This window comes from Pteropus medius, unplaced genomic scaffold (assembly GCF_902729225.1).
Source record: "Pteropus medius unplaced genomic scaffold, Ma_sr-lr_union100, whole genome shotgun sequence".
NCBI lineage: Eukaryota > Metazoa > Chordata > Mammalia > Chiroptera > Pteropodidae > Pteropus > Pteropus medius.
Window position 1 is genome coordinate 20,227,728 of NW_024342471.1, and position 18,242 is coordinate 20,245,969.

The 18,242-nt window shown below is 45.7% G+C and overlaps 1 protein-coding gene across 1 annotated transcript in view; it reads right to left on the reverse strand.

The window, feature by feature from the left end:
- The window catches only part of ATP9A (ATPase phospholipid transporting 9A), a 108,916-nt gene that overhangs the window by 66,445 nt on the left and 24,229 nt on the right, over nucleotides 1-18,242 (reverse strand). Inside the window, exons 4-5 of the mRNA XM_039863730.1 lie at nucleotides 11,924-12,032; nucleotides 1,145-1,203 (exon numbers count right to left, since the gene is read on the reverse strand). Of these exons, the coding sequence (XP_039719664.1) occupies nucleotides 1,145-1,203; nucleotides 11,924-12,032 (168 nt within the window). The remainder of the gene's footprint in view (nucleotides 1-1,144; nucleotides 1,204-11,923; nucleotides 12,033-18,242) is intronic.

Consider the following 18,242-nt stretch of genomic DNA (forward strand, 5'->3'; position numbering starts at 1 on the left):
TGAATCCAACCATTACCTCCCGAATTCCAGCCAGAGAGGACACAGGGTCTAAAGTCCGCTACCCTAGCTGGCTTTCTTCCAGGCCGTCTGCTGGAACCAAAGACACACACTCTGCTCACGCTTTCTGCTCCTACCAATTTTCTGGCTTGATGTCTGGCTTCCAGTGGGATTTTAATAAGAAAGTCAAGTAGTAGGAAGGAAGAAGAAATGTTTCATTCCTATGAAAGAGTAGGAGGAGAGAGAGAGAGAGAGAGAGAGAGAGAGAGAGAGGAGAGAGAGAGAGGAGGAGAGAGGTGAGGAGAGAGAGATGTGGAGAGAGAGGAGAGGAGAGGGAGGGAGGAGAGGAGAGGAGCCAGCAGCAGCCTTCATGTAATTATGAACAGAAAAAAGTATGAACACATAAAGGGGTTCATGTGGTTCTTCTGAGCTGCCATCTGGTAGAGTGTCACTTTGCCACAAATCAACTTTGAGTTCTTGGATTTAATCCTTTTAAAAGAGCATAGTTCACTTCCTACAGAAACGAGTTGAGACAAAATCCTTTTCTAATCGAATATTATTCTGAGACTCTCCAGGATCACCCCCAAGATCCAATACCTTCCAAATAAACGCAATAAAATAAAAAATAAAAAATAAATAAAAGATATGAGTGTTTGCGAAAGTAACAAATGAGTTAGCAGTGCTATTTTTAAAAACGCATTTTTGGTCTGTTCTCATATTAACCCTAACTCCCCATAAAATGATAGAAAAACACAATGTTTAATTCAAAAAATACAAGCTAAAATTGCTCCAAAGGTAAATGACATAAACATTTTTACGTGCTTATGTAGCAAGCAGACTTCTAGGAGAGCCTTTATGATAAAAACAACAACAACAACAAACACATCCATCAGGAAATCAAAACCTGTGTTCGTCAGTAAGATTTCTGGCTAATCGGCACACATAAACCTTGAAAAAATATTGTGTGTGTGTGTCTCACGGGAAAGAGCTTTTTCTCCCCAGGCAGAGCTGTTGGACAGACTCGCAAACAGTGTAACACATTCGATGAGTCTACCAGATACACTCATTACGTGTTAGGATTTGTGACGTGGTAGCAACAGCATCGCATTTAAACACACACACTCACAGCAGCCGAGACCCCACTCACCTTTTCAACGATGATGAGATCTCCAACTTGGATGTTAGCGCTCTTCACCTTCATGGTCCCTGCAAAGAAACAGGTCCAAGATACATCATGCTTGAATTCATCTCCATTCCGCGTGTCTTTACAGAGCGTCCGCCAGGCTGCAGGTGCTTCCCCGCCCCCACCTGCCCCTCCGCAGCATCATCGCCTCCTGCCCCTCTGAGACGAGGTGCACCTGCTACACACACGGCTCCAGAGACCCATCCATGCCCCTTGTGAGAGTGCTAGGACGTGCCCGCGCCCCTCAAGTGACAGCTTCCGTCCGAACGGTGTCTCGGACGCTTTTCTAAACCCGCATCTTCACAGAGTCGTTCAGCCTCAAAAACAAACAAACAAACACCAAAAGACACAGAAATGGGGGAGGAAATTAAGAATTAGATCCATGGACAAAAAGGGCAACTCTTAATATTCGGTAGCACCAGAAAGAAGCTAACCCGAAGTGACTGGTTTTGGTTTGCGACTGCCATGCGGTTTGGTTCACGTGAGTGTGATCGGACTCTCCTTTTGCTGGACGTGTCTCTGAGTGAAGAGTAACAGCTAACATTAAGCGACAACTGTGCTAAGCGCTGCGTAGATACTGACATATCGACGGCTTCGTTCATTTCTCACCATGGCCATCAGAAAAAGGTACAACTATCTTATTTTCGGATGAGAGGAGGCTCAGAGATGCTGCATCTTAGTCTCACGGTCACAGCAAGCCGGGATTCACACCCACATCTGACTCCCGAAGATGGACTAAAAAACAGAGTTCACCACAACTCAAAACAAAGACATTTACTAAGTGCTATGTCCTAAAAATTCAAAGGTGAAAGACAGTCCTGCCAGAGAAGGAGCAATTAGGGGGATCGTTTTATAAACTAGACACATGTCTGACCAATGTACTGGATACTTGAAACTAATAAAATTAAAAAAATAAATTAAAAGAAAGACAGTCCTCCTATCCTAAAAACACTGTCATGCAAAAGCCAACAACACGCTTGTGCCATAAAGGGCCCAGACAGTAAAGAATTTAGGTTTCACAGGCCAAGAGACAGTTTCCAACTCTCCCAACCACTGAGAGGCTAACAGTCTAATGCACATTTATGTTTTATATTCTAAAGCATAAAAAAAAAAAGTTCTCGGCTCCCAAGCCATACAAACAAACAATAACCGATTTGGCTTGCCGGCTGCCGTTTGCGAACCCATGAGCTGGTGAGAAAGCCAGCCACACAGACGCTGCTAGTGCAGACTGGTGAGTGACATGGAGGCGGAGTCCAGTGTGCTAAGGGAGCAGAAAAGGGAGAAACCTCCCCATTGGAAGAAGGACCCAGACACATTAGGCGCTTGATTATTCACCCAACATTCAAGCACCAGACGCTGAGCGCCTGCTGCATCCCGGGCATCTTCCTAGGCTGGGGACCTCTGGGACTCACATTCCACAGGAGGGAGGGAGGAAGGGAGGCAATGAACAGATAGTGGGGTGCAGGGAGGTGTCAACACAGGAGGGGTGAGGCCAGAATTAACTAGACGAAGGATACCATGAAAGCAGGGAGCAGAACAAGATGAAGGTGGGGCGGCTGGTCGGCCAGGAGTCCAGCATCCTGAGAGCAAGCCCAGAGAGAAGGCGGCCCTCGAATCTGGTGGTGGGTCAAACTCTCGCACAAGGGAGGAACACCATACGATTTTGATGTCATCGGCGTCTCTCGTAACGAGCCCATTTAACTTACAAATGCTCAGCTGAGAGAAAGAAATAATAGTGACGATTCGATCCTCCTTAGTAAAGTCTCTGCCCAGAGCGAGGGTGAAATGGACCCTCGACGGCCAGTCCCTCCACGTACCCATTCCCGCCATACGCACCCAACCTTCATGGACGAGGGTTCCTAGTTCTTGTCTCTTCGGCATGAAAAATAACTTAAAAACCCTAACGACATAGCCTGAGTGCACGGCTCTAAACTTTTACAACTTTTCACAATATTTCACACTTGTCACATAATTTAACGCCAGGTGCCTTTTTCGTTAATGCGACACCATCGAGACTTTTCAAAGCATTCCAGTGATTTCTATTCAAACGGCTCTAATAGGGTCCACTGGGTTTGATTTTAACTAATTTTTGGATTTAATTAAATGCTGTCAGGATAAGAAATAGAACTAGCACTAATGACTTCTGAAAAGCACGAAGCAGACAGAGACGGGCTGGACCCAGCGTCCATTCCTCTCCAAAAGATGAGCATCTCCCCCTAGAAAGCGAGCACTGAGTCGTCTCCGCCCTCATTAAATGCAGTGTGAAATTCAGCCCGATGGCCTCAGCCCCGGCAGAGATCATGAGACAGGGGTGAATAAGGGCTGACGGGTAGGATTCTTTTCCTGCCTCAACAATTCTGGCCCACCAGGGGGCAGCAGACAGCCCCTTACGGACCGGTTCTTCCCGGGGCGCCTACCTAGACGTGCCCGGAAGGAAGGTTGTAAATTCAACGGCCCTCGGTGCCAATGAACTTTTCCTTCGCTGGCGCTTGCCCCAACTTTCCCAAACATAAATTTACACGTTGTCTTTGGTTTTATTACTGAAATTTATGCTGGCAGCCTGGCCCAAACGATCACACTGGTATTCTGGGTTTTGAGACCTAGTTATAAGTTTTCATTTCTAGCTGAAAGAGCATGCGTTTCAAGCCTTATTAAATAATATTTGCATATGTCTGTGTGTATATGTTAGCGGGACAGAGGACAGAATCATGAGGATCATACTAAAAGGAGTGACCATGATTCTTTCTGCGGATGTTGGGGGATTCATCTTTTCCTCTGGCACACGTACTTTCTAAATCCTCCGCACTGATTTTTTTTTTTTTTTTAATAATGGGCATGAGGTGCTTTTCTTATAAGAAAAAAAATAAATAAATTAAACTAGCTCAAACTTTTAAGTGATCCAGATTTTTCCCTTCTTACAAGGGAGCCCTGATTTACGACGGGTTAATTTGAACTCTGCCTCTCTCTGTCCATCTGCTCTACCTCAACAAAAACCTCTTTAATCCGCTGTTTGCAGAGCAGTTTCTCACTAACCCCGCGGGCTGATCCCTCACACAAACACTTCTACTGTATCTGCCCATCGGCCCTCAGGCCTCGGGCTCCGCATCTCAGAAGCCACACCCGCCGTGAAGTCACTGTGCTGCTTCCCCATGGCCCCTCAGTAGCATTTTAGTATTTGGGGGGAGACGAACCTCGGCTTCGCGGCTTCAACGAAGGGAGACCTAGGAGATGCTCCTACGCTACTGAGCTCACACATGGTCCTGAGCATCGATTTGGACTTCCTGTCCCTCACTGCCATTTTTGGGGGGCCACCAAAAATGTGCAGTTTGGGCCTGCATGGGGGGCTCCTGTTTTGTGTGTGTGTGTGTGTGTGTGTGTGTGTGTGTGTGTGTGTCAATTTAATGAGAAAGCAAATAAAACCAAAGGAATGGAAAAGGAGTGAAAAGGGCAGGTGGGGGGCTGGAAGGGAAAAAGCAGATACTATACTTATTCCAGCATTTACTTGGGCTATTGTCAACATCGACATCTTGAATAAATGGCCGAAAATGCTTCCAGTGGTTGGATTAACCTACAGAATTGAAAAAAAAAATTGTAAAATTGTGACAAGGACCCAAAACACATGATTTCTAACCCTACATTAACCATTCTCCTGAATTGTTACCACCATTCTTGCAAAAAGGGGGAGAACGAGAAACAGACGCACTCCGGCCGAGTTCCCCGTCTTCCTTTCCTACCAGAGAAATATGACAAATAGAAAGCAGCACGTTTAGTGACCATCACCTATCTCAACAGAGAGGGAGAAGCATCCGCCCAGGCCACCACCTGATGAGATGGGGACTCCCAGCACCCCTCTGAGAAGTCAGCAGACACACTTCCCCTCAGACCTCTCTTTTCTCTCCTGGACCCCGTAAACACTGCAACACCCCATCTTCCAACCTCTAGGCGCTGGGATTTCCAAACGCATCTGCAGAAGTTGGGTGAGAGATTTTCACAAAGGTTAAGTGGAAAATTCTCCACCAGCCACATCGTCAATCATTAAATGCCTTCTATAAAATAAATGTATCCCTTTCGGCTTTCACCACTTCACGCAAGCCGCCTCCGAGCCAGAGTTTATAACAGGGAACAAACTTCCAATTACTAGAGCTGTTTATTTCTGTAGAGATGGACCCCGAGCCTTTCATAAGCAAATCCATTGAGCCCAAACCATGCTTTCATGGATGACAGCATCAGAATAAGAGCAGTTTGTCTACACTGCTGGGAGAAACCAGATGTTTCTCTTGAGTCGAAACAAGCGAATGACAATTCAGTCAAAATGCAGAACGGCCTGCAAAGAAGAAGAAGAAAAAAAAAACGGTTTTTAAATAAATTCTGGGGCACTAGTATGGAAGGGCCTATTTTTTGACCCCGAACACCTCCAGGATCTTTCTATTTTTCGCCGTGCGTCCAGGGTATGGATTGCTTGTGTAGCTCTAAAAGGGCAATATCTCCACGCACGAACCCTGGTTAATGTTTCGCTCTTTAACTCACACTCTAATCTGACTGCACAGCGATGAGTTGTAAATTCTACAGCATGTGTACATTTCCTGGGCTTGACACTAAAACGCGTCTGGTTTAAAGCTGAAAATTTCATATTCCAATACAGTCGTCTGCATTCCCCAAAGCCTAAGAAAAGACTGATATCTGAAAACAGGCAACGGATGAAAAGATATTATTGGAAATTCCATGGCCACTTCCTGGGGCTTTTGTTTAAAATAGTGGGAACGTAAAAAAGAGAGGCTGTAGTTTAAATGTGACAAGTTTATACCCAACAGAGGCTTTAAAAATAAATATATAAATGGTCCTCTCTGCTTCTGGTGCCCAATAATGATGAAATAGACCAACATCCACCCCCACGGGGGCGGGGGGAGGGGCGGATTGCCCAAATACCTCCTGGAAAAGATGACAGTCCAATCTGCATGTGAATTCTTTTAGGGTTTTTTTTTTTTCTAATTAACGATAGATCAGTTCACCAACGATTTGCAATAAAGTGGAACGGAGTACTTTGGAAGAGAAAAAGAACCTTGGGAGTCTGAAATAACAATTCTGCATCTGTCGGAGAATGTAAGAGAAAGTGTTTGGCACGATCTGTCTTAAGACTTGTAAAAGTAAATGCTCTGAATCTTAACGAGAAGCTGCGGCAGGGAGGGCTCTGCTCACCGAAACCGTATTGGATGGAGGTCCTCAAAAAAAAAGACCTGTGCAAGGCTTCCGCAGCAGTGATATCAAAAAGAGCATCGCTGGTCCTCTCCGTAAAGGAAGTATAAAGCATATCTTAGACTCTGAAAACACAAATGGCATTTGTGTTTAGGAATAGAGAGCTTCGCTTTAGTTAATTAAGTATTAGCTAACTTATTCCCAGTAATGGGCACGTTTCCTACACTAACCCACTTCCTGATGAACGCCAATGGAACGTCACTCCCCAAAAGAAAAACATGTATGTCCTTTGTCCTCAAAACTTAATCACATTAACCGCCATCCTAAATAATGGTCCAAAGTGGATTTTGAATTGAATTGAAAAAAGATATCACTCCCGAATTGGGAAAAGGTGAACAGTAGCATTTGCAAAACTATCTGGGAAAAAACTGGGGAGAAGGAAAAGATTTTTTTTTTTTTTTTTTTTGGCACCCACCCAGGTACTAAAAAGCTCAAGGTGGGGGAGATTTTTCTCTCCCTTTTGCATAGACCTTTGGTTTATGACTTATGGTTTATGCTGGGCCCAGATGCCCCCAGCAGGAAAGACGCATTGGCAATTGTGTTAATTATGCTTCTGTTTGCACTTTCTTTCAAGGCTAATTATCCGCTTGCTTCATTTACCCCTTGATCGCAAAGTCAGTCTGGGAAAACATTCCTGGTGTGAAGACCGTGGAATTCATCCTGTGAAAAATGCAAATCCAATTGCCCTCACCACCTGTGATAATCAAGGCAGAATTAAACTTTTAGTTTGGAGAAGACAAATATAAAGAGAAATCATTCATTTACTAGATTCTTCTATGCTGACCCGAGCCAAATCTTTCGAGTAACAAACCTAAGTTTTGCTGGGTCTGCTCCTACTTCAAGATACTCTCTTCGCTGCCTTTGTATTTACAGTGCTACTGAATGTTATCGATTTGGGGAGACCTTATAATTAGAGCCATGATACCCATAAAGATCTAGGAACCTCTCTTACACAGCTGATCACGTCGAAATGTGGATTTCAAGGAGGAGGCAAGGGGAGCCTTACTTATCCAAAAGCATTATTATGCTGATGGGGCTTTTCAACAATTTGTCCACCTTAGAAGGAGAAAGCTGGATTGATAGGTTTCTTTGGACTCCGAAATGTGTTTTAAAATGACTTAAATCTTAAAAGCCCTTCTGAACACTCTGGCAATTGTTTAGACAGTCGATGCCAAAGTGCTGAGCCCGGCTCCAGGCACATGGTAGGTGCCTGGACCTGCTCAGGTTTTACATTCAGACAAGCCAGGGTTCAAGCGGGTCACTAAGCAGCTAGAGCCTCTGAGTGAGATAGGGCACTTTGCCAATCTGGGCTTCCATTCCCTATAAAAGCTCCCTCTACAGGGCTGTTTAAAAATTACAGCCTAGACCTTACCCAGCAGCACCTGGCTGGCTATGGTAGGTCATCTTCCTTCTTTTTCTTCCTCCTGGTTTCCAATGTGGGCAGCATTTTTCAAATCGCTCCAATGCCACCTCTTCCCTGTGGCGTGCCTTATGTACACACTCCTGAGTCCCAGAGTCTCAGGTCCTCCCTGGCCTACACAGCCTTTCCTCTGTTTGCCCAGGAGGGAGGGGCTCTGGAATCGCAGCCTAATTGGGAAGAATAAGATGGAGCCTGAAACTCGGGGTTCTGTCCCCCACACTCCCAGCCACCATGACCCGGGGCCTTTGGAGAACTCTTTACCAGGTCCACTTACAAGGCGTGTGCTCCAGGTGCTGGCACAGAGCCCAGCACTCAGTCCCTGTCTTGGTTTAATGTTCTGCTGTCACCATGCAGAAAATCTTAAACATGTTTGAATAAGTGTTCATTTTTGCACTGGGCCCCATGAATGATACAGCCAGTCCTACTCTCTTTCATCCTGTAAGACTCATCTCCTCCAGGAAGACATCACACCAGCTCCTCTCCGATGTCTCCCATAACCTCCATTTATTCACCCACTGACACTCAATGGCTCCCTGCTACGATACCACCAGCACTTTCTTAAGCACACATCAAATCGCAGGCACAGTGCTACTTTCTTCCCATGCCAGAGTTACATTTAAGCAACTCTCTGAAGGTAGCTGCTATTACAACCCCCGATTAGTGACAGGTTAAGGGATCTGGCCACACAGCCAGGAGGAGGTGGACGCAGGTGTGTTGAATCCGGGCAGAGCACAAGCTCAGAACCATTACTTTCTTCAACTGCCAGGAACTGTGCTCAGAACCAGGAATGCAGTGGCCAAGAGAGGGGACACTCCTCATAAGGGCCCCACACTCACGCCGATAAAGTATAATTATTTTAGTTAAGTTTTTAAAATTATCTACTTAAATGCCTGAAGCCCAACCCCTCGTGTTCCTTTAATATGGACATGATGGAGTCTCAAATATTCTTAAAAGGAAAAAAGGTCATTCCCATCTATATGTCTAATTATGTTATTAAAATCTTTGGAAATTTATTAGATCATGACAATTACACTAAAAATTAATCCAACTGATGTGTTGTTTTAGATACACCTTGAATGAAATAAGGTGGAAGAAGCTATTTAAAAGATTGTCATCAGCGTTTCCTCCCAATGATGAGTTCCTTATTATCAGGGCTTTTAGGTCAGTTGTTCAAAATCAAATTCTTTTTTTTTTCTCAAAATTTGAAATGTTTTCAATTTGATCAACAGAATGCCTCTAAAACTTTGGCAACATCCCAGTGAGAATCTGTGCCACTGACTTTCTTAACACTATATTAATTCCTGCTAACAATGCACGCTGTGAATCTAATTTTCAGACACCAAACACACAAATTGAGAGACAAACTATAAAGTAACCGGCCTAAAACTGGTCCCCCCTTTTCAAAAAATGTCAATGTCATGACAAAGAAAACCCAGGAGCTACGCCAGGTTCGAGGAGACGAAGAAGAAAGGACAAATTCAACTGGCAAACCTGGACCGGTTCCTGGACCATGAAAAAGATGCTACTATGAAAGGGCATTGGGGGGACAAATGGCAAATTTTGAGTAAGGACGTTAGATTAGAATGATAGCAACGCCTCGCGTTAAATGTCCTGATTTTGCTAATTGTACTGTGTCATGTAAGAGAAACGTCCTATGAGGAATTCAAAGCTGAAGGATTTAGGGGCAACAGAGAACGATATCTGGAACTTAATTCTCTGATGGCTGAGAGAGAGAATGTTGAGAATGTGACAAAATTGAGGAATCCGGATGGGAGGCATAGGAGAGACCTCTGAATGATTTTTGCAATCTTCTTGCTAGTTAGAAATTTATCCCAAAAAAAATTTTTTTTTAACTTTATTAGTACATGTATCATGAATGAGTGTCATTAATGAGGAAACGATGCAGAATGTGTGTAAAATCTCACAGCCTATAATCTAGTGATCAAGGAGTTGATCTTTCGGTTTCTAAGCATTTTCGAACTCCAAAAATAGTGCTAAAAAGTACATTTTAAGATGTCCTGTGATCGAAAAACAGGCCTGCATGGATACACATATGTATATTTGTTTCATTGGGCTTTTGAACTTAACAAAATGAAATTCTTGGTGAAATGCCTCTACTCAAGGAAATATTAGTCATTAAATAGGAATAAAGTAAGGTCAAAAAAGGCACCCTTTTCTTCCTCTCTCTGAAACTTTCCAGTTTGGGCTTCTTTCTCTAGCCCCTCCCCCCGAAAGTGTACCAACTAACTCACCTCGATCACTTTCCAAGCTGACAGTTTCTTTAGTGTTCCCCCTTCCCCCCAGGGATGGGGAGAGGGGAGTGGCTTTCAAGACAAACTGCAGGGCTAGGGCCTGGGTTAATACTCAGAGTTCTGCCCCGTTCGCCCCTACTGTCACATTGGCATGACAATGGAAACCACGGGCCACAAAAGGAGACCAACAAAGAAAGACAAGTTTTTAATGCTAGAGCCATCTGCCAATTCTCCTTAGGACCTTTTCAAGAACCGCAGGGAGTTACAGCAGGAGCGGAGGAGGGGGTGGGCAGGGGAAGGCACGAAAACCGTTCATGGGAAAAGCAATTGCCATGTGAAAAGAAGCTAAGAAGGGCAGGCGCCCGGGTGGATGGATGGAGGGCACCCGAAGGCCCCTTCTCAGAAGCTGTAAATAGATCCACCACACCCTCTCCCATGGGGCTTTTGTCAGTTGCCAAGCATTGTACACGTTACAATCAGAATATGTTATTAACAGAGGATTTCAAATACACGAACCACAAAAAACGTTCTCCAGAGTGGTCTTCTAATTACAAGCCACCTGCCTTTGCAAAGATTATACTGGGTTTGTATTCTTTAGGTCACAAACTGTTCTAAATACAGTAGTTTAGCCATAAGAAAGCATTTCTCTACCAGCCCTAAGTCCCCTGCTTCTCCCAGAGAACGGCCAATTTTTAAGACCACCCACTATGAACATCTATTCAATTCACTAAGACGAAATACTTTCATGTCCTCAAGGAATTTTGTTCGAATTTCAAACAAACAAACAAATAAAAAATTCGGAGGCCGAACCATATTCTTCCAACATTTTTCCCAAAAGGAAAATGCTACTCAAAACCCTGAAACCATGGATGGCCGGCTTTGCTGGAAGAATAAAGCGTTTAACAAAAGCAGTTCACACGCGCTCTGGGACCAGCTCTCCGAGGCACCTAATCTCTTTCAGAATTCTCAACTTTTTCAACGCCTGACATTATTAATCCCTGAATGGGATCGGTAGTCATAGGGAGCTATAGGTAGCAGGCCTCTTTTCTGAATACAAACTTACAGGAAATCTGTTGTAGAGTTGGTAGTTGGAAACAGAAGTCAGCCTCGGCTGGGTTGTCTTGTGGATTCTCTACAATGTATGTGGGGGTGGTTTTTAAATTCCGCCATTGAAAATGCGGATTAAAGGTTATCTGGTCATTTCTCTTTGGGTCAGACTATGCTACACTTTCCACTCTTCAATTTCGAGGATGTATAAGACGCCTGCAAAGAAATTTTCACAAATGCAATATTTATGTAAATCTGGTGCCTTTTAAAAAACTGTTGCTAACACTATATGTCAACTATAATTCAATTTAAAAGTATATAAATAGATAAACAAAAACTAACGTTGCAAAGTTGTAACATTAGTTTTGTGATGTTAAAAGAGTATCTTATCGTGCTTGGAACAGGGTGTGGGCCAGAGTGTGCATCTCTCACATGAAGGGAGTGGGGGCGTACTCCCCTCCACAGCCAGACCCGATAAATGTAAGGAATTAGCAAGCAGAGGATGCCAAACGCACAGAATTTAATTCCAGGTAGATGATGCACAAGTCAGCCGATAGGACCACGCCTAAGAGGACATGGCAACCCAGGGATGCAGCCCACGTATCCCCAGGCCCCGGGGCTCACGGTTGCCTCCCTGGGCGGCGGCAAGTGAGCGACTGTCCCGCCACACGGTACCCACACGCCCGCCGATCCCAGGCCTTGAGCTCTGCTCCCCTGCAGCCTGCACGCCTGGGCAGCAGGAGGCGGCCCCAGTGGAGCCAGGAGGCTGACCTCTCGCTGTGAGCCGGCTGTAGACCTGGGAATTGACTTCCTTGTCCCGCAGGTAGCATCGGATCTCCTCCACCGCCTCTCGGATGATGGTGACGGCCAGCACGAAGCCCTGCGAAAGAGAAGGGAGAGGGGGTGAGCCCCGCTGAAACCCACCTTCCTCTCCTGGTGCGGGGGACGGAAAAGGCCAGAGGGCAGCAGGCCGGGCCCTGCTAATGGTCCCAAATGCACAAGCCCCAGCAAGCCCACTTCTCCAAGTCTCTATTACACACACACCGTGGAGAAACGCTCACCCGCACACAGGTATGAGGACGCCCCTGCTCACCACCTCTACAGGGTTTGAGGGTGAGAAACGTAGAAACACCCAAACTGTCCATCCACAGGCAATGGCCGAGCGACGGCGGCCACTGACATTTGCATCTCACTCACCATGTGCGGGGTGCTAGCCAAAGCGCTTTGCATTAGTGCATTTCACCCTCACGACCACCCTGGGAGATTTGCCGTGCGAGGTTACAATTACTCAGATCGCCGGGCTATAGATGGGGAAACTGAGGCACAGAGCGGTCGCGGGATAAAACTCCCACGTGATAAGCAGTAATTTCAAACACAGGAAATCTGGCTCGGGCCTTTGGTCCTAAAAGCCACATTGTTTTGCTTCTAGAGAAACTTGGGTAGGTGGAAACAACAGAGAGACCACCAGGAGGCAGTTAAAAAAAAAAGAGAGAGAGAGAGAGACAGGGCTCAGCCGGGAGATCAACTTTTCAGAACACACAATGTAACGCCTTTCATAAACAGCAACTATTCCATACACTGTTAGAGACCTTCTCGTTCCCTAACCACCGGTTAGATCCCTTGGTGAGGCAGGCACGAAGATGGGGTGGGCAGGGACTGAAGGGAACCTCGGTCTTATCTATAAGGTTTACCATTTTTATAACAAAAACATATTGAAAGAGTCATCGTATGAGTATCCACCAATAAAGAGAAAATTTTAAACTGCCTGATTTTCTCAAGTCAGGTACCCCGACTCGCAAAATCTAGTGGAGGCTGGTGTGTGTGTCACCCACAGCAAGAACCTATTTCCATCTAGATTTTTCCTCTTGTAACCATAAAGGCAAGAGCATTCATTTATGTTTCTTACAAAATGCCCTTGTCATCCCCTCCTTTTAAAGTCATTTCTTAAGAAACAGAGAGCGCCACCTGCCCCAAAAGATTAACAATAGTGACTCTTTGATGATTTCATTTTCATACCGTTGACCCCAAGAAATATATTAACTTCTGACTCAAAGGACTTTGAATCTCTTATGTAAATCTAGCCAGAGAGATGCTGCTTTGTGAAACTCCTCCAAAGCCCCAGACATTTTTACAATCAAAAGACTCCTCCAGCCTCCTGCTTCCAATCAGATGTAAAGTACACACTTGCAGCCAAAGCAAAAACGGGTCCATTTCAGAACAAAAGTATAACCAGACCACATATGGAGGAGAGAGAAAACCTGTTCTCACGGAGCACGGACCAGGTTTACTGGACCCCCCAGCCCCACTCGGCGCCTCTGCTTCGTTGTTCTGGGCCGGAATCCAGCTTTTTGTTGTTTGTTTGTTTGTTTTCAAATGATCCCAGTTTCTATTTCTCTCTGCATGGGCCTAGCTGAGTCCCACTGATGTTAACGGAAAGCGAGAGCTCATACAAAGACAGGAGCAGCTAGCTTCCCTGCTACAAAAGAAAAAAAAAAAAAATCGTTCCCTAGTTATCCTGTCTACCACCCCCACCTCACCCCCCAACCCGCACACACAGTTCTCATTAATCCTATAGGACATGACATACACACCACCCCTTAGGCTAGAAACTGATTTACAAAGAGATGTAAATGGAGTCCAGAAGTAAATTCCAACAGTCCAATTTCAGAGGTCCCTAATATCCACAGATATTTAGAAAAAGCTTTAATAGGGGGACCTGGGGTTGTCAGAGCTTGTAAAGAAAGCACAGGTGGTGACTGCACAGACACACAATCCTGAAGGTGCTAACGCGCCTCTCAGGTAAAGCTGTGCGTCAAAAATAGATTTACGAAACCAAAACTATCTCTGAGAGATAGAAATAAAAAAAAAAACAGTTGCCGCTGGTTGGGGGAGGGTTGACAGAAATGGGGCCAGGGGTGATGAAAACGTTCTTTGTCTTGACTGACGTGGTGTTGAGACGATGCTGACAAATGTCGATACTCGCTAGAGTGAAAACTTCCTATCTGTGCAGTTTATGGTGTATAGGTTATATATATATATAGATATATATATAGATATATATATATATCTATATATATATCTATATATATATCTATCTCAATAACGAAAAAAATCTAGATTACTTGGTCTTCACACAATTTTATGGATTATTTCAGCTCTCTCTTGTAGAATTACTCTAATCTATTAGTACCAAGGAAAAAAGTCATTACAAGCTAAAACTAAATCCAAGGAACAACAATGTCACCAGTGCCAGAATTTAAAAATTAAAATGAGACCCTTTCCCGAGAATCTTCTGTATGTCAGGAGCTATAGGAAGTAGTTTCCGTGCAGCACTTCATTTAATCCTCCCAACGAGCCAAGAAAATAGACACGATCGCCCCGATTTTACAGGTAAAGAAACTGAGGCTCAGAAAAGCTTGTTCAAATCACACAACTTCTCATCAAAACGCAGCCGAGAGCGGCACCTCAACCATTTGGCGGTGAGGCCCTCACTTTGAGCCGCTTCCCTCAAATCTGGGTTTGAAATGAGAGGCCTTTTAGGGTCCTCTCAAAAGAGACCTCAGGACACTTCAAACTGCGTTCTAGCCAAGAACTGGAAATTGATTCTGCGCGTGATAACCTAGGGGATTTAGGGTAAATCAGCTACAGTTGCCTAGAGACAGAGGATGTCTAATTCATCTTTGACCCCAAACTCCCTTCTCTGTATTCTAGAAAGAGAGGCAGAGCTACTGCGAGACAAATGCACCCCCTCAGGCTCCTGAACTACTCCGGTGGTGGGGGAAAAGGGGACGGGGAGATGCACTTAGGGACCTCAAGATGGCCTGAGGCTGCTGCCTGGTTTCTATCCAGGGCCACAGCCCCGGGGAAAACGGGTTGACTCCACTGCTCACACTGCAAGTCAGGCCTTCTGCCTTCTCCTGGAAAATCCAGTGACATTTCAGTGAAAAGACCAGGGCTGGAACTGAGGTCGGGCCCTCTTTAGAAGGGTGGGAGCCCTCTTGGTCGGGCTGGTCCCCAGCCCTCCTCCGGCCCTCCTGCATTCCCAGGGGGGCTTCTGCAGACACGAGTCCACCGTCACTGGTGCTGATTTAGAAACGCTAGTAACAGGAAAGAGATCAGCGCCTGCCATCAAGTCCCACGCGACACCGATTCTCGGGTCCAAGTGCCAGCCAGGCCTCCCGCTGCTGGGCGTCTTTGTTCTGAAGGGTCTCACTCATCAGATCTGTCTAGTTTCCTGTAACTCTCAGACTCCAGAAAGGCGCCGAGGGGCCTAACACAGAAGTCTGGATACAGCAGGACCAAAAACACGAGAATAAAAGCCAACTCCCAGCTCCAAAGATAACCACTGGCTTTGGTGGAAAACCTCCCAGACGTTAAGTACACAGAAATATTTGGTGGGGGGAGGGGGAGCGTCGCAAAAATTGGAGCATGCCATCCAAGCTGTTCTGCAAGTTCCCTTCTTCACATAAAGAAACACATGATTCACATCTTCCCATGTCGACGCGGCGAAGTGACTTTGCTGTTTCTCATTCCTGGGCAGCATTCCAGGGCTGAGCCACAGCAGTATTTAGGTAACTACTGACGGGCGTTTGTCTGTCTCCAGTGTTTTAGTCACCGACACCACGCTGCAGAGAATATCCTTGTACACACGGCACCGCACACATCCCGAAGCCTTCCTGGTATTCCGAGGCCACTCCTTGAAAAGGAGACCAAAACGCTTCCTCTCCGAGCGTGATCTCAAGCAAGGTCCTTATTCTCCATGGCTCCGAGTTCTCTCTTATCAAGCGAGGAACCCTCTTCCCTACCGGCCCCCCAATGACTGTCTGTGGAAGCATTCGACAGAACTGATCCCATTTCCTACCGGACTTTCTCAGGCATGTAATTTGCATAATTCCATCTCCCCTTAGTCAGAGCTACACGAATCCTGGTTAAGAGAATGAAAAACGTAAGCCAAATGTGGCTAAGGACCACCCTCCCCAGCACATACATAGATGCCAATGAAAATGTGAATGAGGCTGCGGGGAGAGGGCGGGGGGGTGCTAACAGGTCTGTATCCTAAGCACCTTTTGGATGATGGGTTTGTACCACACGCTGGAGAGGGGGAGACACGGAACTGCCTTTGTGGACGCCTTGGGATCCCAAGTTATCAAACGTACGCATTGGCACAATATATATAACTTACTACTATATATATATATATTAGAATGTACATAAAACAGAGGCCCACGTAAGAGACTGAAATTACGCAGACACATAAATGGAGCATCGCGGCGGGTGAGGACACGGGTGGCTGGAAGTGGGGGAGGTGGCGGCGATTCTGCAAATTTTTCTCCAATCATCATGAGCCCCTTTGTAACTCAAAAAAGAAAAAGGAAAAGGAACAGAAGCCACTTCGGAGGCAGTAGAGGGCAGAAACACAGGACTTGAGAGGTAGGGTCTCCAGCATTCTGTGTTCCCGGCTGGCAGGGCGGGCGGGTCCTGAGCTCAGAGGCACCAGTCTGAGGCGCCAAGGAACCCCTACATCTTCAAGCAGAGCAGAGACTGCAAACTGGCAGCCTGCAGACAGACCCCTAGAAGCGGTGTGTTCAATTCGCACAGTGCTTTCACATTTTTTAAATGAGTTGTCGACACTGAATAGTCTTTCTGGAACTCAGAAAGACTATTCAGAACTGTGTATACCATTTTTTTTTTTCCCTGCTTAGTGTAGGGAAGCAGGGAAAAGACAAGAATTTTTATTCATTCTACTGCTGTTCGTTAACTCTGGAAGGGCAGACGAGAAATGAATGACAGTGTTTTGGGGGCAAAACCAGACAGGAAGGAGATTTTTTAGTAGGGACATTATTTTGTTTCTTGAATCATGTGAATGTATTACTTTTCAAATAACTATACTTCAACAAGGTGATCAATTTAAAAAGTGTGATAAATGACATTTTATATACGTTACAGACTTTTTTAAAAAAACAAATGACTTATGGTTTGACTTTATGTAAGTATGCAGTGAACAGTTACAGAACTAAAAAACTCCCATAAAATTAAGGTATTTCACGGAAAACCATAAAGCCTCTAACTCTTGGGTCTGGCAACTCCAGGTCCATGTTTGCACGTGATGGCGTGGGGTGGCACCTCCACTTTCAGATGGGACACGGGCTCCCCATCTCCCAAGGCTTGATTCCATCAGCCCAGGCCCTGTGTTTGCAACATCTCCTACACGCGTGCAGGCACACCGCCAGGAATGTCTGTGATCCAAGGGACGTATGCACCACGAAGGTCTCATCCAGCTCCCAGCGACCATCTCACCCACAGATGACTCAGAGCAGGAAAGAACTACGCTCATATCCCCAAAGCACCTTTGATGCTTGTGTGGAAGGAATTTTAAAAACCCCACCTCCTCTGTGGGCTGGAGCTGCTGTCATGACTTGTCTGATAACGTGGCATGTCGGTGTGGATGCCCATCCACGGCTCCCTTAGCAACTGGCTCCCTCTGCTCCACAGATGCCGAGGCACCAAATCCTATCATCTCCCACCTGCCACCAATAAAGATGTTTGTTTCTGTTTCTTTGAGGAGAGTCTAAATCTTTAACGATCTTCTCCCGATGAAAAATGTAACAGTATTTGTGAACGGAGATTCCCCTGACTCCGGCTTAATGAGAAATAAGCAGCAATTATATTACATAACGTCTCTGTCTGGAGAAAGGGAGACCAGTTCTGCCCTCTGCACGTCCCAAGCACACCCGGCTTCTTTCTGTTCTTCAAATGCTCTGCGCATGTGCCCGCCACAGAGCCTTTGCATGGCTGCTCCCTGTGGCCGGAATACTCCCATCCTCCATCTCCTCTCCCCCTCACAAGGCCTTTCATGGCCATCTCCCACCCCCCACCTTCATCCATTCAACCAACATTCAATGCGCCTTTGACACCCCATCTGTCCTATGATCTCATTCTGTTACGTTCACAGCCCTTTTCACAATTTGAAACCATTTTATTAACCTGTTCACTGTCCATCCCCTCTGAAAATCAACTCCATGAGGGCAGGAATTTGTTGGTTTGGTTCATTGCTGTGCCCCCAGCACCCAGCACAGTGCCTGGCACACAG